Source organism: Echinococcus granulosus, assembly GCF_000524195.1.
Source record: "Echinococcus granulosus chromosome Unknown EG_S00005, whole genome shotgun sequence".
Taxonomy (NCBI): domain Eukaryota; kingdom Metazoa; phylum Platyhelminthes; class Cestoda; order Cyclophyllidea; family Taeniidae; genus Echinococcus; species Echinococcus granulosus.
In genome coordinates this window covers 1,671,991-1,697,221 of record NW_020170385.1, presented here as the reverse complement: position 1 = coordinate 1,697,221, position 25,231 = coordinate 1,671,991, and the positions used below count along the sequence as shown (strand labels likewise).

The 25,231-nt window shown below is 41.3% G+C and overlaps 4 protein-coding genes across 4 annotated transcripts; 2 read left to right on the top strand and 2 right to left on the bottom strand. All coding sequences in view use genetic code 11, as the record gives it.

Annotated features, from left to right (window-relative positions):
* Positions 1–752: 752 nt before the first annotated feature.
* Positions 753–10,330, bottom strand: EGR_01439 (Armadillo repeat-containing protein 4; the record flags this gene model as incomplete). The annotated part of the gene is made up of 12 exons (XM_024490688.1): positions 753–1,037; positions 2,102–2,350; positions 2,682–2,870; positions 4,353–4,467; positions 5,269–5,450; positions 6,261–6,476; positions 6,814–6,924; positions 7,430–7,666; positions 7,997–8,176; positions 8,248–8,394; positions 8,465–8,612; positions 10,050–10,330. 12 exons carry the CDS (start codon positions 10,328–10,330, stop codon positions 753–755), a joined length of 2,340 nt encoding a protein of 779 aa, XP_024355012.1.
* Positions 10,331–15,617: 5,287 nt separating this feature from the next.
* EGR_01438 (hypothetical protein) lies at positions 15,618–17,303 on the top strand (the record flags this gene model as incomplete). The annotated part of the gene is made up of 3 exons (XM_024490687.1): positions 15,618–16,271; positions 16,476–16,571; positions 16,647–17,303. The coding sequence occupies 3 exons, from the start codon at positions 15,618–15,620 to the stop codon at positions 17,301–17,303; spliced, it is 1,407 nt and encodes a 468-aa protein (XP_024355011.1).
* Positions 17,304–17,937: 634 nt separating this feature from the next.
* EGR_01437 (RNA-binding protein 5) lies at positions 17,938–22,244 on the bottom strand (the record flags this gene model as incomplete). Its single annotated transcript, XM_024490686.1, has 14 exons — positions 17,938–18,164; positions 18,242–18,738; positions 18,895–19,085; positions 19,215–19,564; positions 19,719–20,092; positions 20,249–20,507; positions 20,645–20,774; positions 20,952–21,116; positions 21,263–21,336; positions 21,580–21,649; positions 21,692–21,865; positions 21,900–22,028; positions 22,057–22,141; positions 22,174–22,244. 14 exons carry the CDS (start codon positions 22,242–22,244, stop codon positions 17,938–17,940), a joined length of 2,796 nt encoding a protein of 931 aa, XP_024355010.1.
* A 365-nt stretch (positions 22,245–22,609) lies between these two features.
* Positions 22,610–24,221, top strand: EGR_01436 (Mitochondrial import inner membrane translocase subunit Tim17-A; the record flags this gene model as incomplete). Its single annotated transcript, XM_024490685.1, has 4 exons — positions 22,610–22,627; positions 22,866–22,933; positions 23,205–23,602; positions 24,040–24,221. 4 exons carry the CDS (start codon positions 22,610–22,612, stop codon positions 24,219–24,221), a joined length of 666 nt encoding a protein of 221 aa, XP_024355009.1.
* Positions 24,222–25,231: the final 1,010 nt, after the last annotated feature.

Sequence of the window (25,231 nt, the reverse complement as noted above, 5' to 3'; positions counted from 1 at the left end):
AATCTCATTCCCACGAGAATCTGGAAATCACCGTATCTGTGATTGAAAATCCAAATTTTCATTAAAACCATTCAGAAGATTGTTGCGTTAACTTAGACGAGCGCTCCATTATGCATATCTTTCGGTGTCATCGTGTGAAAATAGTACATTACTTTATCGACTTTGATGCATTAAATATGTATGCGCGTGTAATCAGGTTCCGTATTGCGCAAATAATTCCAAATTACTTAAGCACTCTTACATTGGAGTGGTGATTTGATATTTGGTTTAACTACGTGGCACCTGAGTCTGCAGGTTGTATCTCCGCTCCGCTGCCATCTTTGTGGGCTTTATCAGCAGCCTCCCGACTCCTCCGCACGCTACTAACATGTCCCCTTCCATAATGTCATGGCTTATTGCGACTACAGTGAGGACTGGGGGACGCTGCAATTATAAAATGTGCACTCCTCCGAAAATAATTTTAGAGACGATGATTTTTCCATTTTTTTTCCCTAAGTTTTTCAAAACCCCCAGGTTCTATAAATTTCCCTACTGCTTAAAATGTAAACTCCTGTAGAATTAGATTTTAGACCAAAATAAACAATTTGCGGCGTCGAGTTACTAAAATGAAGGATAAGTATTTAAACCTTCATCCACAAACAGCTTTCTTAAAGAAGAGCAAGTCACTGTTTTACAACGGATGCCATTTCAGCCAAGATCACCAAAAACTTTGAGTGATAAGATACAATTAGACTTATTCGTCCACCACCAATTTAGGTGGAGTGGAAGGCTTCATCGACGCCAAAGGTCCCCAACGACTTTGAAGGACTCTTCAAGGCGTTTTTAGAGTTGTTGTCGTGGGAGAGATCATAGAAGTTCTGGGGCCGGGGGAAAGCCTGGCCGGGACTAGTGAGACGAGGCAATTGAGCCTCCATGTGGCGAACGAACTGTTGCCGCGTCTCCCGCGCTTGCCACTCCTGTTGCGCCTTCACGTGAGCCAGGGTGATGCGCCGAATGTTGGCGATGCATGATGACGCCGCCTCCTGTAACTCCTCATTCTAGGCGAGAGGATAGAATTAAATTCTGATCCTTCTATGCCATAAGCAATTATATCCTTGATGAGCACAATATAAGCAGCAATTGCTAGCAATTTTATCAATACTGCTAATAGTTTATTTTCGTAGCATTCGAAGCCAGCGTAGTGAGGTGATTAAATTTGATGACCTGCTCAGATGTGTAGGAACTGAATATTACGGATCCTTTCTAAAAATTGTCCAAACATGCAAAGACAAATATGGTTCGGAAGGCTCTGTGATAAGGAAAGTGACAATATATTTGCAAATAACCAGGAAATCTGTAAATCAGCAATGTGTTGAATAAAGCAATCATTCGAATACCAAATTACTTAAGTACTTGCCACATTTCGTTAAAACAACAATCGTTGGGGCGGATACGAAATGTAAGATCAACGGAAGCTCCATAAATGTGCTCATTGGGTCAATGTTAATTGTTGTTTGCATAAAAGACTCTAAAATCCAAAATGATTCCCCACCTTTGTTATCGCTAAAGAAAAATCAAACACCGATCTAATAATTCAGTAATGTCTATCATCAAAAATAGTATTCTTAGCGAAAGAGAAAATTAGGATAACCAAACAGTGGGAGAAATAATATCCAAATAGAGTGAAGTAGTAAGTAGTAAAATACGAGCCGTATTAAGAAAGCGTGACGATTATTGAACACTGAGAAATGTGAGTTTTGATGGGTTTCATATACCCATGCTATATTGTCACTTCTGTTTGAGTGATAAATTTTTTTCCAGTAAAATCCGATTTCAATTAAGTGTTAATCCTGAAATAAATTAGAGTCCAATTTTATTGTTGCTTATCTGTCAGTTCATGACCTACCTATTTAGCAGTTACTGTAGCCGAACAACTCGAACGGAAATAAAAAATATTGAAGCATTTGTGAATTACTACGTTTTTGGCGTTCTCAAACGCTGCAAATTTAACCGTGTGCTTGCAGATTTTAATTTATTCATACGAGAAGGTTTCAGTAATGTTTACTTAATGGAGACGCTTGCAAACCGATGGAAGGGAAGAGAGTGAGTCTATTGTGCTTACATTAGAGCTGACCAAATCGACGAGGTATTTTACGGCACCGGCAGCATGCATAACAACGCAATTCTCGGGGTGCCTGCTAAGTTGGTAGAGGGCCTTGGCAGTGGCGCATTGGACGGCGGGGTCCTCGGACTTGAGGTAACACACCAGAGGTTCCACGGCTCCGTTCTTACCGAAGTCGCTACGATTAGTGGCCCAACAACAGCACCGAGCCACCGCCTCTGCCAGCGGTCGTCGAATTGAGTCCTCTGTCTGGCGTGTATCAAAGAAAATCACTCTTTTATCACTTAATGTCCTATCATTTAAATCATTACATACCCTTCTTGCTTTACCCTACCATTCACATTCAAATGTAAGTTGACTTAATTATAGTAAACACCATATTGTAAACTTTGGCACCAACACACGTCACTATTACCATGTCTATGAGCTCAGATTCAAACTGGTGAAAGCGTGGATTGAATAGCAGAAATTTTATGTTTTGGAAGTTGCTTCAGAAGCAGACTAAGAAGATAAACAAATGTTACAGATAAAGATAAGGATTCCCAACATCCTCAATAACATTAGTTTACTATGCTCCAACCGTATAGGATAGTTCAGAGAGCAGAGAAACAACGCCGTGGTCAGTGATTACGGCAAGGTTCTCCTCATCTTTAGCAATTTTCGAGATAACGCCACAGATCGCCGCTCGCACCTCCATTGAAGGTGAACGCAGGAGACTGATGACGAGTTCAAGACCGCCCACAAAGGAACGAACCATCTCACCTCCTTCCTATTCAATCAGAAGGTAAACAAACTCTTAATAGAAAAATTGCACTACGCCTCTTGAAACAATTCATCGTCAATCGGATTAGAATTTCGACGTCGGCAGTGGGATCTCGTGGAAGAACTCATGCCACTTTGCTAAAAGATGAGCTTCGTAAATCTCCTGTTTATAGTTGCGTGCATTCGTGTGTAATAAGTTAGATAAAGCCATCACCTTTATTGTATCATCTTACACAATTTAATAGGCAAAAATCACTTGCCAATCGGTAAAGCCGCAGGATTTCAAGCCAGGGGAGTTATCAGCCATGTAACAAACGGGTTCACACTACTGCAATTATTCAAATTGGGAAGTTAGGAGTCATGTTTCTGGTACTAATGTGGTCACTGTGGTGACCTTAGCCAGCAATTCAGAGTTTGGGTCTTATAATGTAAACTCAGGTTAAATGCTAGAACTAACCAAAACAATCTCGATAGGTGAATGGGAGATTTTTGTCTCACCAGTCAGTTCAAGAGAACAAATCCTCTGAGAAAATAACATGGACTTGTACCTACCGAATGCAGACTGCATGATTGTGTTGTGACAGTGAAATGCCTTAGACTTTGTAGTGTGTATATAAAGAAACAAGTGCTATGATGTTGCGCGTCCTGCGTAAGCTAGGATAAAAGGTCAGGTTTAATTCATTATCAAGTTTTATGAGGGTTGACGCTAAAGTAACAACATGGTGCGATTTCTTTGAGCACCAATTTAATCAAGATTTTTTTACGCACCTTTCATTAAAATACTTGTTTCTGAGAAGAATAAGTTAACTTAATTACTGGCATATATTCACTGAGCTAGGAAAAAATTGCCATTTCGTTATCTTTGTTTATCCTAGTAAGGACCACCGGCAATTACACACGGGCAGAAGAATGAAAAGACGGATGCATTGGTTGCGAGTTACTGGAAGTATATTTTTTGGAAACTGTAAATGATGAAAGGAGCTACTGAAATGCATGGGATCATACGTTGTGCATGAAATACACTGCTCGTGATACTTTGTACTGTAGGTTGAGTAGTGGATTCATGGCGTTACTTGAACACCTAGTTTCAAATAAGCAATTCAAGTAAAAACAGTCGAACACGCCTCTCATTAGCTAGTGCTATAAAGGTTATCGAAGTGTGTTTTCAAGTTACAATGCATGAATTTACCATTACTAAAAGAATAAAGCTAAATACTTATTGAAAGTGCCATACGGTAGAGATTGTGTAGAAGCCTCCAACTGGCCTACACTAATCCTCCAAGTTTAAAGTTCAAGTCCGATACCATTGCACTTTTACAAACTTCATCACGTATCCATTTGTGGAAAATTATCAAACTCGGTAATTTATTGCATCCAGAAAACAATGTTACCGTTTGCAGGAAAAATATTGAGTAATTATAGTAGGCAAAGGGTGGCTGTCACATTTATTCACAAGGCATTATCAATCGAACCACTTTGAATCACTTACAATGGCGTTTTCAATGCAGGGGCACAGAGCCCAGGCTGCATTGGCTTGAACACTTGGATTATTAGTTTTCATGAGAGACCACAAGAGACGGACGCCGTCGTTCTTTTCAATTACCCTACAAGCAATAAACTCATGCGTAATCTATAAACAGGTCAAGGGTTACCTGCATCCAATATCAGTATTTTCGAATCAGACACAATTGAGTGTCTTAATCGCAACGCACGAGTTTTTTTAGTTTTATACTTATCACCACTTTTTTTCGTGAATTCAATAAATGCTTTCGATTGTGTGGCTCGTTTAATCCTTTGGGGCTACATATTTTATTAATGGCTCATCCACTATAGCAGCTTCCACTGTCAATTTGATTAATATACAGCAATAGCATTTCTTTTACTATGATCGCAGAATCAGTAGGAATCGTATGAATTCAATTCAATTCTCTGAGGCATTGTTGTTGAAAATATCCCATAGCAAGCAATTGACGCCTAACTATACTGTACAATCCTTTCTCCTGACAAAAGTTGTTCAAATAAAGCCGTAATGAATGCAAAGTACCACAATTTGAAGCTAAGTGAAATTTAAGGTGAATCCGGATGTGTGCTCTAATGCTTCGATTGAAGATTAACCGATCTCAGCAACAAAACTATCATCCAAGCTTCAGTGTAAATTGATTGGAGGGACAAGCCAGACTTCATCATGTGGTTATTTATGTTGTAAACGCTTTTGTATAGTGTTTTGAGCAAATTTTAGACACCATACTGGAACTTGCTGATTTGTCTTACAAATTTCTCTTTCTCATTGGTCTGCTGAGCATAAATCCCAATACGTGCATTTACCAAAGGACCTTTAAAAGGCTGTGCAACCTCCTTAATTCGGCAAACTTATTTGCCGCTCTGATAAATGAAATAAAATTTACGGTACACTTTCCTGGTCTTCAGCTATACGGCCAAGAGCACGGGTTGTGTTGATTAAGAGGTCCTCGTTGGTACCCGTAAGCAGTGCAATCAGAGGTGGTATACCATTTGCTTGTCGGATGAGCGCGATGTTATTCTTGTTTGTTGCCATCTCCCCCAAGGCCCCGACGACATTAACCAGTACCTACAATTTTGAGGTTCTGGTTAAAGCAATCGTCCAGGGTAACTGTACAACACGAAAACCATTTATGAACAAATTAACCAACACGAGAAAAATAAACGCATCCCCTTCAGATAAAATATAACACATGAAGAGGTTGATTATTTAAGAAAACATTATTCCTTATTCGTTAGCGGGATTTCATCACCAGACTTTCAGTGCCATTTTCATGATTTTATTTTGAGCTAAGGATGCTGAATACATGATCCTGGCAAGTTTCTTGATGCCTTTAGTTTCACGTTTAGAGAAAATGGTAAGTTATCTCAACGTTTATTTTATTTTCATTGCTTGAAACCCCAACCTTGAATTTTCGGATTAAATAAGAATTGCTTTTAATGGCTAATTTTGTTCCAGTTCTGTTGCTATGTTGCAGAAATGTGAAATAAATGTAAGAGGGACGATCAAAACGTGCAATTTCAAACGAAACCCAATGTTACTTTTTCTGTTCTCCAAACCAATTTTACACGCTTGGAAACCGACTTAACATAAAGGAATTTTTTCATCTGCAAAAGAATGTGAAACATTCAAATTGCCAGAAGCCTTTGATTTTACCTGTCAGCATCTTTACTTTCTTCATTCACTTCTACACCAACCTTTTTAAGTTAACTCAGCCGTATATCACGAATATGACTTTTTTCCTTTAATTTTTCTTGCAGTTGGCGAGCCCTATGACCCTTAAAGTGGAATCTAATGAATCCTCGTCGTTATGTCGCATGAAATATTTTATCAGATGTATAACATTGAAGCGACATTAACAACTACAGTTACACTCACCTCTTCGGGTTGCTGCATCAGAATTGCAACCAACTTGGAAATAACATCACCCTTTTGAAGCTCCTTTGCGTTTTCAAATGAAACTGCACACTTCCAAATAGCTCCCGTAGCAGCGGCCTGGAGTTCCTTATTTTCATTGACCGAAAGCAGTTCAATCAGTGGTGGCAAGCCGCCATATTGACGAACTAGATCGCGTGTTTCTTGTTCGACAGCACACTAGAATGATACGCATAATTCTACGATCAAGTATGAAATTGGAATGGTACCAAAGCTGAGTATTAAATAAGCTAGACTCTGCTTCATCTCAGGGAGTAATTTTTAGCATAATCACGGGAAGCCTATTAGAACATTTTTCGAGTCAAATGTGCAGCATTCGAATAATGAGCGTGAAAGAGAGAGAGCCATCAGAACTCTGTTGATATCCAATCGGTTAAACTTAATGAGAAGAAAACTCCGAGATATGATTAGTTAAGCAGTGGCTGAATAATACTTCTGCTTAGAGCTTTGTGAGATCATCTACAACTCCGACATATCAAACCCATGGCTGACACACTTTAAAAATCGTTGCCGCACAGTGCATCTGAAGTTCCTCGTTTTGAGCTCGTAAGTGGGCTACAAGGTCCTCGATCATCCCTTCCGTGCGAATGGCGACGCGATAATCATGCTGAAGTAGAAAATAGATTTTGGGCATTGTTTATGGTATTCCATTAAGTTATAATTCCTAATCCTAAGTGTCCTTAAAATCTGTCAATTAATTTAGCGGTTATTTGTAAAGTTTGAAGAAATTAGAGATAATCATTAAGGAACTCCAAAATTATTTCTGTCTTAATGGTCGTGAGATATTTTATTCTAGGATGCAATTAACAAATTATGCATTTGGATGAAAAAATAATTTCGAAGACTTAAATGATACTAAAATGCAATGTGTCAATGGTACACAAAAGAGTTAATTTTTTCTAAATAAATATAAAGTAGTTTTTCTATGAGACGAAGAACTAAACTCTGTTGCTATATTATTTCTTGAACTGATAATCGAACCAATGCACAACGGGTATGGAATCATTTAATCTTGAGGAATTGGAAAGTGCTGGGGAGGAGGAAGAAGGAAAGTGCAAGATCGGAGGATGAGGAAGAGGGTGGAAAAATGTTGGAGAGGACAGAGCCAATACCTCGGAGGCGCACTCCTCAAGAATGCCGACGGTGGGTATGAGGAGCGCCTCGTAGGGCGACTTAAGGAGGCGGGCGAGGAGTGAGATCACACCCGCCTTCTTCATGGCCGCCTTGGCCCGCGCAGACCTGGAGCAGGACCAGAGGGCGAGGGCGCCGCATCGAGCCACCTCAAGGTCACGCTCTACTTCCGGACTCCTCACGTCCCCGCAGTGGTTGGTTACATCCAACAAGGCCACCTACCACATCAAATTCTTGAATTATTTGCTCCAAGCCTCAAAAGAGGGCACCACTGTCGGCAAAACAGCAAATCACTAATGCTATTTGACCGCCATGCAGTTAGAGAATGATCTTTGTCCTGAAATTGAATTTATGTTGGTAAGATTTCTTAAATATTATAATCTTTGAATTTCGAACCTGATGAATAATGTCAAGAAACGTGTTGTTTCACAGTTTTTAAACAATAGTTTACCACAGTGGTTTCACTGCTACAAGCTCTAGAATTGCATTGCTTATCATTTTATCTCGAAGATGCTTGCCAGTTTCTTGATGCCTCCTTGTTGCCGTACAGTACGTCGAGCTCGTGCGAATTTAGCTACATTAGAAATCGCTTCTGCGCTGAGGCACTTAAGATCGCGATTCGGTGAACGCAGCAGCTCGACCATCGGAGGGATGCCACCCTGGTCAGAGATGGCTCTTCGCAGCTCTGGATTTTGTGAAATCTCTTTCAAGATTTTGAGAGCTCCAAGCTGGAGAAAAGATAAATTATTAATCCAACTTGGACTACGAATATACCTCTATTTATTTTGATGAAACTAACTTTACAGCGAACTTCATCGGTTTCCAGGAGATTTACTAAAACCTCCACACCTCCAGTATCACGAACAGCCAGTTGACAAACCTCAGTATTCAGCGGCATATCGTAAAGAGCGCACAAGGATATAGTCGTTGATGTTTGGTTACCACCCTAGTGATGTATAGTATAAAATATTACTTCCCAAAGAACTATGTGAAGGCATTTTGCATACCATTCTTACTCTTATATACTTAACCAACTTTCCGATTTGCCAGTGTTCAGGCGGTAGTTCAGCATTGGGATCTTTGACAAGGAAATTTTGTGCTTGATCTTCCTCTTCACTGTCCGAACTTGGCTCCCCTGTAGATTCTACGTTCGTCTCTTGCGTTCTGTTAAAACATTAATGTATTTCACTCTGCAGATTTATTAAAGTGGTAATTATTTAGGAGGAAGTTCAATTGTATTTGGAAAAATACGGGCGAGTTCCATATTGCCACCCACATTCCCATCTGTAGCATGACAAACACTTAACTATGCATAAATTCATAACTTCATCCATTCAGTACAAGTTCAGTCTTGCCTCAGTCGAGGCGAAGGAAAAATGGTAACCCGATAAACATTACCTTTTTGAAAAAGTTCTGCTTAACCAATTTTGCAGCTCTCAACCACACATTATTTAGCTATAGCTCGCTATCCTAAAATAAAATTCATGATATAATAGGCTTTGTGGTCAACCTCAAATTAATTATGTGATTAAAATTTTCTGTCCTGTGAATAAGAGATACCAATAAAGTCTCGGCATAATTGATTGCTTGCACAAGTGATATGGATACAAGGTTCGGCGCGTAAAGGAAATATCCGCAATTTTAACCACAACAAAATGGTACTCACCTTGGTGAGTAAAATTGGTTTTTAATACGCTCGTGCGTAATAACATCCAGGTAAGGTCCGAAGATCCTTCAAAATGATTTTTTACATAGCAAATCACTTATTAGTGCAGTAACTGCCTAACGAACGCCAACAAAAATGAACTCTGCAAGTACCCAGCATCCCTGAGGGCATATTTGACGGTATCTTCATCCTCTGTGTAATCATCAGTACTATCCTCTTTTATCTCATTAATTGACTGCGAAGAATTGTGACTTGAATAGTCTACGTTCTTGTTGGAAGCATTCGACAATTTGGGGAGTAAATTGTTATTTGTGTCAATGGTATCCCATTGTTCCGAACCGGTGAACTTCGGTGTGCTCAAAATTGCATCCTCAACGCCCGTTTTAATGGAAGATAACATGGATTTTCTGGTTTAAATTGATGCAGATAACATTGTTATTAATATGCGTTAGTATCCGTTGAAAATGATGTGAGCAAAGCAGTTGTTCTGCGATACCAAAATTCACTTCCCACAGCAATTCGTGAAAGTTCCAACCCATCGGTCAAGTTAACACAAAATCTCTTACGTAATCACTTACTTTTTGGGCAAACCGCATAGATAACTATTTTGATTTTTCCCTTAAAAAATGCAGAAATTAAAAGCTCTGGTGCACTTTTAACATCGAGAAAATAAATCAACCAGTGTATTGCATTTCGGCCTAAAGGTAAAGCTACTACTTCCCCTTTCTTCGTTATCTTGACATTTGAGGAGATATGACTCCCGCCATTTACTTCAAGAATCTATTATCAAAATTTCGTAATTTGCCAACGAATTATGGATATGCAAGCATGGGAACAAGGAGCTATTAATCACTTTCTTTCGACCAGGTTCTCTAACATATCAGGAATTCACGTCGAAAATAGAGTTTGTGATATTATCTCATCTAGCATCTCACCGTTTCTGCATCTGGTCACCACTAGGTTTGGCGGTGCTCCCGGAAGGGGAAGCAAGGTTATGTTCTCCGCTGCAAAGGTTAATCCGCATTTGCGAGATAACATCAGTACGTAGCTTCCTGTCACCGCGTTTCCACTTTTCGACACCGTGAGGGACAGCTTTGGAAGTCTGTTGAGGTGTACGATTCTCATATATGTCTTTACTGAGATTAGCTCCGTCTATCCCCCTCTTCACATCTTCCCGCGTCAAATCAGTATGGCTATTCTCAACGGACTTTTCCATTTTGTAAAGCCATTTAAGGCGATACATTAGAATCATCCCTTCGGATGTAGCGAGAAATTCATCAAAAGCGTTGCACTCACATCTCAGTAATGCAAGCAACGTAGGGTAAATTTCGCTCTCTTGATCAAAAGACAGCTCATGTTTTTCCAAGTCGAAACCCTAAAGCGTGCAAAATCACACTCTCACACTACATACCCCTGAGAAAATTAACGTATTCTCTTGCTGTTACATGAGGCAGTTGTGGTTTTGGTTTGATGATTATAAATGAATGGGAATCCAATATTATCCTAAGTATCTAAAATCTGTAAATTTCCATAAGGGCTGAAGATTAAATACGAAAAACCCCATTTCAAGTTCTAAATTGTAACAGGGAGCAATTATCTTAAACTTGGTCCTGTGCGTTTATAATTGTATGCCATAGATGTTGGAAGTAAATTGAAGGCCACCACCTTCAAATTACATAAATGATTTACATTGATCTTTAGTTAGCAATCTCCCTACAGGAACTTCATGAATTAATTCACACGGTTTGGTTTGAGCTACTGAAGTGAGTGAGGGGCAGCATTACAATTTTTCACATACCTGGTTTATAAACCAGCCCTTCTTTGATGCAGTAACTGATAGGGCATTCTCGTGTCCTTTGACAGTGATGAGAAAATAGGCCACTTCGCCGAGAACCTCTCTCCAAGGGGGGGCTCTGTAGCCGTTACTTCTTTTAACTGTATAGGCTTAAATTGAAGAAGAAATAGTGGCATAGTATGGCCAATTAAAGTCTGCGACGACGATGGACAAAGTCTGATGGTGGTTATAAAACTTCTCGAATAGGAATATTTTAGAATGGAAACTGGAAGCAGCACACATTTTGGATCTTGCAATTTTCTGTTGGGTTAAAGATAGACGATTAAAAGCCCCATCCGAATCATGACAGGTTAGATTTTTGCAAGTTTATCCCATGACTCACTACCTGCTTCACGGATTTCAAGTAAGGGATTCTTTTTACAGCCACTGTCGGCGAGCATTTTCAATATATCATATTCCAATTCAATATATAGCACCGACAATGGGACGCTCCTAAAGAGAATTCGAAAAACTTTTACCAAACCCATTTTTCATTCTAGAAATTACTCTCTTCAGTTGAATATCATAATTATGTAAATCGACAATAAGTTTGGTCAGTTCCTTTTCTTGAATAATTGCAGTCTTTTGATCTGGCAAATACAATTAACAAATACGAAGCTAACAAACCATTCCAAGACCTTTTAAGATCTTCTGCTATTTTAAATAGTTTCGACTCATCAAATGACCATTTTCTTGAATTGACCTCTTTACCACAAATCCTTTCATATATATTTTTGTTTCCTAAAACCAATATATTCTCAGGATTTCAACAAAACCCTCGATACAAAGTTTCATTTCTGCTAATTTGTAATCGCCGGCAGCGTCGAGGAGTCTATTTAAGGCCCTAAGCGTTCTTGCTGTAGCTTTAAACTCTCCACTCGAGACTCTTTCAAGAGTCGCAATGGGTTTGCCCTCTTTACCGAGTTCCTTTGATGTTGCAAAATTTTCGCTGAAATCTCATTAGAAAATATTCGTTACTATATGTTAAAATCGGTTAAGTCCCTGAATTTCAACAAAGAACGCCATGAAGCTGGTTCGATAAATTGCAATGAAGAAACGGAGGGATTTTTCGTCACATATGCACCAATAAAACTTATGTAAGACTCTATTATAAAATTGTTAACATCGGAAAAGACAAGTGTTTTGTGCTCCACGTCCATATTCTCGGACCATTCAGCGTGACTACTCAGAGTAAGACCCATATTTAGCAATTCAATTTGGTACAAGGCACCATTTAGTTATCCGTATCACGGAGACCGTGCCAGTTTGTAAATTAAAAAAAGGGTAATGAGATCACGTTTTATAATAATCGCCTTTGACCGGTAAAATTTAGTCACACATTATTTTCTAAAAACTATTTTATTGCACCATACTGATTGTTCGCTAACTATTTCGTTGCTTCATAAAATGCCTTGATTATGAAAAATACCTCCAACCCAGACATGTGCTTCTACTTGTTTGCTTCTTTACTAAAAAATGAATTAGAGACGCTTTTGGTACAGTTGCTTACTTTACAAAATCCGGAACCTAGTAGTGGTTATTCCTGTCCAACCGAAGAAATATCCCGTTTGTAAGGTCACCCAGAAGCACTAATAGCAATAATTGCATTTGACGTCCACAGTTTTGTCAATGTGAAATCACTCCCTATGCTGCGCTTTATTTTGCAGCATTGCGTATTTGATTGCAGCTATGTCTTGGCTGTCGTCATTAATGCTTTCCCTCGTTACTGTAAAGTCAAGAAAACCGGGGCATCACTTTGGGATGCAGAGTACTCTATCTACGGCATTCTTTAACCTAAGCAGTAATTCCGAAATGTGAGGATGATCAAAGACCTGATGCGGATAACCACCTCCTTTGTAACACGACTCTAGTAGGTTCCAACGGGTTCAATCTATTCCCGTGCACAACTACAAGCTGATCACAAACGCTATAAATCATAAGAAGGAGCTAAAACGCACGACTTCTGATTGTCTTTATGGTAAATGCATGTGTAGCGCCCCGAGACTCCATGAAGACGAAAGAATACACAATACTCGGGCAGAATATATATATTTAGCACGGAGAAGGTGTCTGGGCTATTGGCATGGCCCGAAAGGCCAGCCCACCCAGCGAGGTACAATGGGGCTAATTCAAAGTACAAATGTGGCGCCTAGCTAGAACCGAGGGATAAACCACTATCGTATTACATTATGTATTTAGGTAGGTAAATTTTAACGTGGAGGAGGAAAAGAAGTTGAAAGCCGGAATTATGATTATTTATGGCAGTGTTGTTGTCAGGATGTATTGTGGAATATGTTACACAAAAGAAAAAAGCCTATTTTCGCAAGTCGATATAGGTCCTCACTGACAATTTCTGATTGATTTTCATCAAGCAAATGCAAGCCTTTTTAAAGAAAGAGTAACTACGCCCTCTTTTTTCAAAGTCATAAGAGATCTGGGTGGAAATATCTCAAAACGTCATGAATTACACCACCGATCCCTTTTAATAAAAGGATTTGTTTATTATTGCACGACCTCATATAGCTAATTGGCGATTTGCTTTAAGTAAATGTGGATTCTAGAAATATGCACTTAAAGTTCGTCTGTGCGAATGAATAATGATCAAAGGATGGAGCATGAATGGCTATGTGAATAATCAATGCAGCAACATGTGATCAACAATGCATATGACATTTCTGTGAGGAATAAAAGAGCATTTATTGTCTTTGAAATGACGCAAATATGCATTCTCACCTGCATTTTCCCTATGATTGAGGATAACATTCATCGAACTCTTGTATACCCTATACACATTAGTGATGCTTTTACCATCTGTTTAAGTCGTCGTTTTGATGTTGCAGGGACTTATGGCTCCTCTTTTATGTTTCTGGTGGGTGTAATGGCCTTCAAGTTGTGCCAGGAGTTCTCCGGCCCTTTTGTACAGTGTCAATACATTTTCTGTCTTATCATCACAGCTTCTTTAGTCTTCAGGAAAGAGTCTGGACGCTAACTTGGTATCAGCAAAAGGCATACTTCACCAAAGTGTACAACCATACTGATGTCTGTTAATGAATGCCAAACCTTGACGTAACCGACGAAGGACATATGCTACGGATGAGGAAATCTGTGATAACTCCCAACAGAACAATCGAAAATGATGTCTGCCATCGTCAGCAACTCCAGTCCTGAGTGTTGCAGGAATGTTTTAAACAACTGAAGCGACCCTGGCCGTGAACCATATGGAAAAGTTAGCTATAGAGCTGTCTACCGCACCTGTATGAAGATGTTAATCTCGCAAACGGGCTATACATCCCTTAGCTCTTTGCTAGCTAAATAGAATGCATAGGCATAAGGCTGTGCAGCCCTGAAGTGACAATGACGTGGCAAGGACTTATAGACGCAAAACTCTACCCCTAAGAAACGATGTTCAATCCCGTCCTTTATTAAATGACTGCTTTGAGATTAGTATTCTTACGACTAGTGTTGGGCGTACTATACGGTCAGCACTGTTTCCCTTCCAGCAATGTACCTTTCCATACAGAATAAAACTTTAAAATTATTGTAGGTTAATGACGTTGTGGTTAAACTTTTGCTCAGTCGCACGCTACTTTGATGACTGACTCGGTTGGTTTGTATGTTTTTGTCTTGACACTAGCTACGCAAGACGACTAACGCGGGAGCATGATCGGCAGAACAGTATGAGCTGCGCTTAAAGTATAAGGACTATGCAATTATAATATATTGGCTGTTTAACCCTCGGTTTTGGTTATAGGGTCACCTCGGTGCTCGGCCATCATAACTTCGCTGGGTGTGCTAGCCTCTGGGCGATGCGAGTAGCCACAAGTCCTTATGTGTCAAACCAGTATTCTGGCTGAGTATTTTGTTTTCTTTTGCCTTCAAAGAAGTACCGGACCGCTGCATAACGACTTAATTGGTCAACTCGCAGTTTTAATTATGGCCTAGTAAAGACTCCGCATTTGTACTTTCGCTAAGCGACATGGCCTCTGGACCATACTAGTAGCCCCGCAATTCCTCTGTTCATCGGCAATACATGTGTAATACTTATGTTGTTTTAATGTACCTTTCAAGGAGGAGGCAATCAGGAAATTCGATACTCGTGACCGGATCGTCCTCTCCCTTACCTAGTGACTGCGGCTCCCCTCCTTCTTGAACATTGTATTTTCCCTATCCATCTTGTCACCTTTAATAAAGATGTCCAAAGCGAATCAACCGGGCTTGTCTAGGAACGCTAGGAATGGGGAAGCGGAGACCAATGAGTCTCCCTCCACACATGTTTTGTTCTGGACCTAAGACTTAATCTTCGCCAAGGATGGAAGCGCTACAAAATGACCTTGAGTCCTTTTCTCATTGCAAACTTAAAAATGCCAAGACTTTTTCAGTTAATTTGCTTTAAAGGTGCATGACATACCCCAAATGTTATTTTAATAAATTGAACTTGTGAGAATTTGTGCTTATCATCGGTATGCCCTACGATGCCCATCATACACCTATTAAACTTCCTCATAATAAAATCGATATGATATTTAATACCGCTGTACTTACTAGGAAGACGTGTTAGTTTTACATTACGTCCACGAATAAGCCTCAAGTGTTAATGTAAATATTAAATGGATTCAAATTTTTGTCACATGCGAAACTGAGCTAAACCAATCAGACTAACAGTTTCCGTATGGGTTTTGTCGGCGATACGCTTATTATTGTATTTTCTCAACTCTTCTTTTTCTTAGGAGGCTGGGTCTTCTTTCTTCGTAAACTCTTTAAGGATTATGAAGTTCGTCAATTGACTGTTGTTGTTGTGTTTTCGTTTACCTTTTCCCTCTCTTGTCTTATGTTCGAACTTGTAACTTTCGAGATTCTCGATATCTTGGATTCCTCTTCCCGTAGACTTCATTGGCAGTTTGTGTTAGTTATCACTCTGTTTGACGTCATCGTAGTTTTGCCTTGTCTTATATCATATTACGTAACTGCAACGTTTGGCTTTCTTCAAAATAATTTCAAATTAAGGTTAGGTAGTTCTCTTGTGTTGTTTCTCTTTTATGGATACCTGTTTTGGAAACTTGGGGTGTCGTTCCCTATATCTAGTCCTCGTCACTCATTCTTTTCCTTTGAACCATGCATTGGAAGGGTTGGAGTTATAGGTGTCACCATAATGGCACTTCTTTCCGGATTCGGTGCCGTCAATTACCCCTATACATGTATGAGCCTCTTTGTTCATCCTGTCTCCCGAGTGGACATTGATGCAGGTGAAAAGCGTCTTGTGCAAACTCTAAACATGCTTCTTGCCAAAAAGCGTCGCCTTTGTCTAGCTGAGTTGGAAAAGAAAGTATGCCTTTTTCAGTTTTTGTTTATTGTCAATTAGCACATTTTTACGTCATATTTTGAAATTAAGTGATTGTCTCCTTTTTTAGATTATTTTTAGTAGAATTATATAGCGCGATCGCTTTATAAGGCAATTTAGCGAGAAGTATCCTAATTACTATTCTATTTACTGTGTAGGGGTTGGTAAGTCATTTTTACTGTGTTATAGTCATCACACTACGGTAGTGGATTCTGGGGAGTGATACATGCAGTTGGAAATAGGCTGGGTGGGACCAATGTTAATGTTCAAACGTTAAAGGATGAGGTTAGTTCAATTTGTTTGCCTTTTTTGATTACAATCCAAGGTTGAGGAACGTTTTATCTTACTCCCTTAACGCAGATTGCAAGTCTCGAAGAAGTTGGTCGGCATCTTTTCTTAGAATTGCACCAACTCCGCTGTGCTGAGGAGCGAATTCTGTTCTCACACACTCTCAAAGGCCAATACTTCAACTGTCTTGGTTACTTCTTCTGTGGATATTGCATTTGGAAAATTATCATCAGCATAATTAACATATTGTTTAATCGCGTTGGTCTGCAAGACCCCATCACCCGTGGAATCGATATTGTTGTACATTACTTGGGGTTCGATGTTGATGTCCCCTTCTGGTCGCAGCAAATCTCTTTCTTGCTTGTTGGAGTCATTGTGGTGACTTCCATACGTGGGCTATTGCTCACACTTACCAAGTTTTTTTATGCAATTGCAAGTACCAAGTCGTCTAATGTCATCGTACTCTTCATTGCTCACATCATGGGCACGTACTTCCTCTCTTCTGTGGTACTCTTACGAATGAATATGACGGCGGAATATAGGACAATCCTCACTCAAATCTTGGGAGATCTTCAATTTCATTTCTACCATCGGTGGTTTGATGTTATATTCCTAGTTAGCACGGTCTGCAGCACCTTCTTCCTCTACATCGCTCACAAGCAGGTGACTGAAACTACCTCAGCTCGGATACTTGCTGACGAGGTCAACTTCCATTCACACTCCTGCTGAACCCCCCTCCCCTCGTTTTTTTAACACCTTCGTACATGTGAGACTACTCACAATCCGTTTTTGCTTCTTTTGAATAAAAAGCCCATGGGTGAATAGCATTTATCAAGTGCGCTTTACACTCCCACCTACATCACTAAGACCCGCCAGATTGGCCACTGCCACCGCCCACAGCGGAAGTCGAGCCAACCCAGTGTAAAACACCCATATCTATACTGCGCGTCGAAGTCCTCGAAATGCTCAAAATCCAACGCGGCTTAGCTGCTGAGCTGGCAACGGCAGTGAGCGAGCGGTTACAGCCACCCCACTGCGGTAATGTCTGCGAGAAACGCAGCGTCCAAACAACGCTATCCCCCATATCGCAAAAGTTGGTCGCGAGCGAACCCATAGGAAACCGCAAGTAAAACCTGTAGAGGAAAGCGGGATCGGTGGCCTCGCAGGTGCGTCGCAACGACGCCACCGACGCGCTGCAACCCAGTGCACACTGCAGGAAAAGTCGTAATCGACGTTTAGTGCCAAAAGCTCTGAAACGGTCATCCCCTACCGCATTACACAGCACAAATAAGGGCATCACTCGAACGTATTATTTATACTGTACACTGACACCACGGTCGACGACTTTGAAGCATGATGTGCTTCACCCAAGTTCGTGGTAACGAGCATACATGGCACGCTTCACGTTATCCTTATAGTTATCCGCAGGAGGGAGACGCTTAGAGACCTTGACGCCCAGGCCAACGCCAACTTCGCGGAATTCTGGCTCAACCAGCTGCGTTCGACCTTGATTTGACTTTCCCAGACCCTGTCCCGCTTGCCAGCCCATTTTCTCCATTAGACGACTGCCTACGTTACCACCAACAGTACCTAAAAATTTAAAGTGTTTTCGAGTGCAATCAGACAGACTTTAAAGCAGAGAATGAATGGTAGATTTCGTACCCTACCATTACTAGCTGTGGGCGATGCAGAGGTGAGCACAGACGGTGCATCCACAGCAAGGCGAGGAGAAGGGATCTTTATCGAAACATCTTGGTGATCGAGTCTTGACGGTGGCGCGGTGCCAAATTTCTCCCGCCTCTCCTTTGCCCTGTCTCGGTAGCGCCCGCCAGAGGCAGAACCATAAGGTAGGGATGGGTCCGCACCAAGAGAGTTAGGTTGATGTCTACTAGCTGCCACATCCCTTGCGTGACTACTAGCGGCGGCAGCACCTAACTGCATTAACGATTCAATTGCATCAGCATGGGTCTGCGTCTCAAGCTTCTGCGATTGCTGCTGTTGCTGTGCGGGCAGTGCAGATAACTCTCTGAGACCAAATTTGGAACGAAGCCTGTTTAGGTTTTGGAGATGAAGGTTAGAGAAAACGCGATGCTTCTGCATTGTCTCCACATCTTTGAATCCACGAGAACACAAAAGACAAGCCAATTTTGTCCAATCCATGAGTCTGAAGCACAACCAGTTAAGTTGAACATGAACTCTCAACCGTTCCCAAGTGTTAGCAGCGCACGCTAACGACTAAGTTCCTGTGGTTTATGGACTGAACAATTAGTCATGCTAATAAAAAACCAAGGTTATTAGTTAAGGTAGGATTAATGCTTACTTCGACTCTTCTGCAGTAACTTGAGCTTCTACTTCCTTTTCATCCGACTGAGTGACATCATCTTCCTCGCTGTCTTCGCCGCCATATTGGGCTACTAAACCTGTGGTTGTCGGTGAACCGCTTGAAATGGTTGCGTTGGATGCCGCTTGAAGTATAGCATAACCCATGTCCGCCGTCTTGCAATCTTCAGACTGCTCAAAACAGAAAAAAATAGATGTCCGATGCATAAGTGTGTGTTGAAAGCAATAAACTGTCAAACGCAAAAGCTAAAATTGGCACAAATACAAAGCAGAATCCGGTGGAAGACAATTAGCGCTCACAGTGGCTTGTTCAACTCTAGGGACCGCGACAGGAGCCTCTTTTTGCGAATTCATGCGCCTAGCCCACTTTTCCATCTCTTTAGCAATCTTTTGAGCAGTTTTCTCCTTATCCTTCTTTTCCTTTTTCTTGATAGGTTCCTCGATGCTCTTGGTACCTTCACTTTGATTTTGCTGATTGACGACTTGTGAAGCAGGAACGTAAAGACTTCGTGAGGCATCGTAGTGGTAATACTGCTGAGTAGCACGATCGAAGAAATAGCGAGTGTTGGGTTCATATAGTAAACCAGTTAGTGGGTCATAGTAGTAGCGGATTGTTTCGTCGTAAAGAAACTTTGTAGTATCAGGAAACGCTGCAAGTGAAATTATGGGTTAAGTACAAAAAATGATTGAATTAAGCTAAGCAATTCGAGGAAGAGGCATCAAGCAGGTGTGCAAAGCACAAAAAAGTGTCTGAAGGTGACCATTTCAATACAAAGGATTGAATGTTTAGACAGACATATTTACGATATTCTGTGTTAGCAGCTGTAAGGGCGTTAAACGGCGTCGTCGGAGCCGGAAAACCAGCCAAAGTACTGGAGTAAGTCTGCGGACGAACAGTAGAGCCGCCCTGTTGAGGGGGATAACCCAGAAGACCTTGAGGGTGGTGCACCGACTGGGCAACAATCGAGGCAAGACGGGCTTCCGTCTGTTTCATCTGTATGGCCGCTTGTGCGACTGCAACGCCAGAGGTGGACAAAGGCGGTGGTGCCACTGAGATCTGTCCCGCCGCATACGTAGTGTACCCAATAACGTTAGGCAACGATGAACTCGGTTGAGAATGACTTGCGAGTACATGCTCACTCAAGGAACCTTCCGTTTTCAGTGTAGCCATGATTGTGCTGAGAAAAGTGACTAGATTCGAGCATAAATTAAACTGGGAAAAATAAATTAACCTGAGAAAATCTACAAAGATGAAACCACCAAAAAACTCATCTAGTCCTCGAGTAGAACCCAACCCAAGCATCTCCAACCTGCGATGCCTGGAAAGAACTCACTTGAAGTTATTCTTGGCATAATTGATGGCGATGGCTTTGCCTTCTATTTCAAAAATTTTATGTTCCTTCATGATTGTATCTACTACCTTGTAAGCATCGGCAACGGTTGGTAACTCCGCAACAGCAAAGCAACGTGAAGTATTGGTGTTCCTATCACGCAAGACATAGCACCTTTTAATCTGGACATTGTGTTGATCGATGAAAGCAGCCTGGATGCTCGATTCCGCAGTAAATGCATCCAAACAACGCAAAATCAAAGCTAAAACGAAGATTTGAGACTTACTCTGGCAGAATTGCCTAAAAAATTACAATAACCCAACCTAAGCTTATAATTGAGGTGAAATATGACACGCACAAATGAACACAGTTGCAACCTATCAGAAGTTTCTGACTTACTATTGCACGGAGTTGTTCCAACGAGATCAGATCCATCTGAAGTGTAGGCGCTTGCGTCTGGCTGAGCTTGCGAACGCGGATGTTGACAGCGAAAACAGATTTCGCGGCGCTTGAAGTTGTGACTCGAGCACTAAAGCAGTATTAACCAACACCAATGGGCGATTCCGTTAGTGCAATGCTCTAGGAATGTTTGTCGAAAGAAGTCACGGAAAAGCGTATACACAAGGGTATTGAGAACAGGACAACGCCGGCAGTCTCAGTGCATCGATAAATGGACCAGAATATGAAGGCAGAAGTTGACACCCACCCTGAAGCACTTCCAATCGCCCGAAGCAAGCGACTCGGGAGTGAAATTGTGACTGTTGCCAAAACGGGATTCGCGATGATTAGTCTCATTTCTATTGGAATCAGGCTGATTTCGCGGGGAGCTGAAATTGAGACGCATGGTATGCCGGTGTACATGCAGGAGTCCCTAAAATACAAGAAAAAAGGAGCAAATGTAGCATTTTTTACTGAGTCGCTATCTGAGGACCTTGAAAGAGTACTACGAAATGTGAAAAATATAACAAATGGACTCATTGATACGAAGTCGACTTCGGCACATTGAAAGAGATTCACTTTTTGCGCATCCATCCAATGAATGGCTTCCTGCGTGGAAGCGAATTCGATAAAGCCGAAGCCTCTCGACACACCTATTGAAAAGAAGACCTGACAGCATTATCACCGATAGCCCTCAGAGGCAACAAAGTTCCCGGAAAGGACAGACATGATAGAGAACAAAAGCCATTTCAAACATCGACTCCAGAGATTAGTTCCCTCAATATTCGCAATCCATTGACCAAACTAGATGCAAATCACTCATCGACCACAGCAGGACAAATACCAGCGACAAGTTGGCAAACCGGAGGGCTTTAACAAATTTGCCGGCAACCAACCTGTTAATCTATCGCGAATAACACGGACATCGGCGTAGCGGATATTGTTCCGATTGAGTTCCTCAATTATCTACAGTTTTATTCCTATCCAACAAGGTTCAAGCATCCTTACATCGCGTTCGTCGATATCCGATGGTATTCCACGAACCATAATGTTGGAAGTTGGCTCTTCAACGTTTCCCGAAAAACGGGAATCACTAACGTGGCCACGTTCGAATCTCAAAGCCTCGTCCTTGGGATCAGCATAATCAAAAAGCACTTTGAAGCCGCGAACTTTTATCTCATTCTAAGGAAAAAATCAGAAACTTGAGGACGCGAACCCGGCAGCTGCGAATTAAGTTGTCAGCTTCATCCGAAGCAAAGTCAACAAAAGCAAAACACCTTGACTTGTCCCTCATGAAACGTAAGTCAATAAACCTGACTTTTTCATCCTCGAGCGCATACCTCAACTACGGTATAAAGCATTAAATGACTTACATCGCGCTCCGATACGGAGGCCGGCATATCATTAAATAAAAGCGTAGAGACTGAAGAACTCTCACAGGAATCAGTGTTCACTTGACTAAGGATAAAATCAAACATAAAGCCAACTACTTGTACTCAAAGGAGTCACGGTAGGCACCAACAAATGTCTTCCTGGCCCGGAAATCCTCGTAGTCCCCCATCGTCCAAAAATCCACAAATGAGAGTGGGGCCCATTAAAACAATCACTTTCGCCCGTGAGGAGCATCACATTTGTATTCAAGTAACCTTTTTCGATATTTCGTCCAAAATGTATACACATATTCAACGCCCTCAAACAACAGCCTAAATCACCGAAATATTAATGCTTTGAGGGAGTTTATTTGTATTTGCAACCATACAGATTGAGCAATTAAACACTTGCCTAAAAGTCCTGATACAATTATTCTATATAAATAAAAGTTGTTCTGCTTTGACTTTTTAAAAGGATAGGTGGCGTTGGAATTAAACAATACTACCAATTTGATAAAAATGAGGTTGTGAGGTGGAAAAAAAGGAATTTTGCCCGATGCCTATTAAAGTTTTAGTTAGGCATTCGCTGGGTTAGCACGGCTTGGCTTCTGTAACTAGTATCTATTAAGGGTTAATTGCTCAGAATCAGTCTATTGGTAACTCTCCTGATTTTTCCACCATTTTCTGGCAGTTTTTTGTACTTTACCATATCTCTGCTATTTTTGCCGCCGTGGGTTCTCTAAAACAACAATGGTAAATATTTCCATGGTGTTTGATATTTGATACCCGTTGTTTGTTTTATTTACTTCTAGCGGACTATCCAACATCGCGCTCGTTTTTCGCCGTCTAGCGTGATGGAGGAGTACGCCAGAGAACCTTGGTGCGCATTATCTTTGTGTACATACTTTTGTCCTGTTGGAGGCTTCTTGATGCTGTAACCAGTCCACTTTGAGTGTCACAAATAGTTTTTTCTAGGAAAATGTTAACTTGCGTCGTTGTGCTTTTAAGCTCAAGAAGAGGGCAGTATGTCGGTTCCATTCATAATTTTAATTGCTGGAGTACACAGTGCCCCTCTTTTACGTCTTTTTTTGCCATCAGGAAAGGGCTGTTTGTCTGTATCCTAAATATTGTTCGTCCATTGTTTCCAATAGTCCTTTCCGAATAATCAGCGATTGCGGTGCAGCTTTTGCGATGGGGACCATAGGTGGTGGCCTTATTCACGCCTACAAGGGCTATCGGAACGCTCCAACGGGGAGATTTCGCAAGCTCTCTTCTGCGCTTGCTCAGAGTCGCATAAAAGCGCCTCTTCTGGGCGGCGCTTTTGCCGTATGGGGTGGTATGTTCACTGCCGTAGATTGCACTCTAGTATTCGTGCGCAAGAAGGAGGATCCTTGGAATTCAATCACCAGCGGGGCCATCACGGGCGCTGTCCTCGCTGTTCGTCATGGGCCCGCCGCAATGGCTGGACAGGCTGTCATTGGTGGGATAATTCTCGCTATCATTGAAGGACTTGGAATCATGATGAGCCGTTTCGCTCCCATGCTTATGCGTATGTTTTGCTTGTTTACAAATTCTGCCCAGTGTTGCATGTTTTACAGAAGTTCTTTCATTCCATACTTAAAGGTTAAGTTTGTATACTGCAATGCTCATTCCACATTCGTGTATTACTGTCTCAATCGTTCTTATTATTTCTCTAATTCTTTGCTGACCCAAGGTCACCTCTTTGAGCTTTGTCTTTTCTGATCAAATTGGCTTATTGTGTGGTTAAACTTTACTTTGGGTGATCTGCCCTTCAAAAGTAGGCCCATTTTATCACGTATAAGTATGCCTCGAATATGCTATCAGTGGATTCAGTGACAATTTCTAGTTTTGATAGTCGTTATCGCGAACAGACACTTGCTGACGTGTTTATTTCGCCTCGTTATTTTGCAGTTTTACGTCCTACTTACAGTTTATTAATAGGCACATTTTCCTTCCGAATTTAAGAACAACCAGACATGCCGGAGGAACAATCCCCACTCTCTGAAGGAGGCAGGGGTAGAGGTTTTCTGAGCGACCTCTTCTCTGGCGGCACTGACGCCTCCGAGCTGGGCATCAATCAGCCTACAGTTCCTGGCTCGTCGCCGGCCAGTCAACCTTCAACTAGCGGGCGGTTCATGTTCCAGTAGTGTTTGCGACGTATCCCTACTTTTTCGGCATGCTCGCTGTACAGTCTCTGACTTAGTTATATTCCATGTGTCGTGTGGTTTTAACGATGAATCTAGAAGTTTTTCCCCACTCCTGTCCATCCTATCACTAAAATACATAATTTTGGGGTAACATTTGACTGCTACATCTGCATCTTTTCACCTTACATTTGCTGACTTTCCATGTTTATCCAACTAACAGTAACCCGTTTCCGAGCTCTCTGTGCTTACCCAACGCTTAGTTTTAGCCTCCATCTGATATGTTCATTGTGGCCGTTCGTCCCCTTCTCAAGTCTTTTAGGAATGTCAGTTTATCGTATTCCAGCCTTCCCACTTTGAAGTTCTTGTCACAGGTTTATGCATCATTGCAGATACTCATTGTTTCTACTCAATTGAGTGGGTAGAGCAGTTGATCCAAAATTGAATTTGGCCCCCAAGCTGATCATTTGCGATTGTGAATTTGCTTTCGGCTACTAACTAGTTTTGAATTCGTGTGTTTCAAGCTCCTGGAAGAAAAGTTTATTTTCACTCGGGTGGAATTCGCCTGCTTGTGGAACAGAAAGGGGAATTCGCACTTTGGTTTCCGGTGTTGGGTTTTTCTATCTGTGAGTAAGGCTCTGTGTTCATTCCCATTAGATCTCTGGCCTTTTCGAGTTGTCTACGATTAGTGAAATGCTCGTACCGAATCGCATACGCATCTATGTTCTTGAGCTTGCCAAATTTACTAATTTGGAATTCTAGAACCACCATTATCCTCGGTAAGTCGAGAATTGCAGTGATGGGGAATTGCAGCTGCGCGGTCAGAGGAAGTGGTCTAATATGAAAGTCCATTTCAGTCGAATGACTTGCTAGGTTTTAGTTAGGTTGGTCACGCGCTCTAATAATTTGCGTCATTACTAGTGTTTTGTGTTTCAACACTGAAGGACATGGTAGGTTTCTGAATTCCTGAAGTCCGCAAATCTGATTTCTTTAATATGGAATTTTTCGCTCAT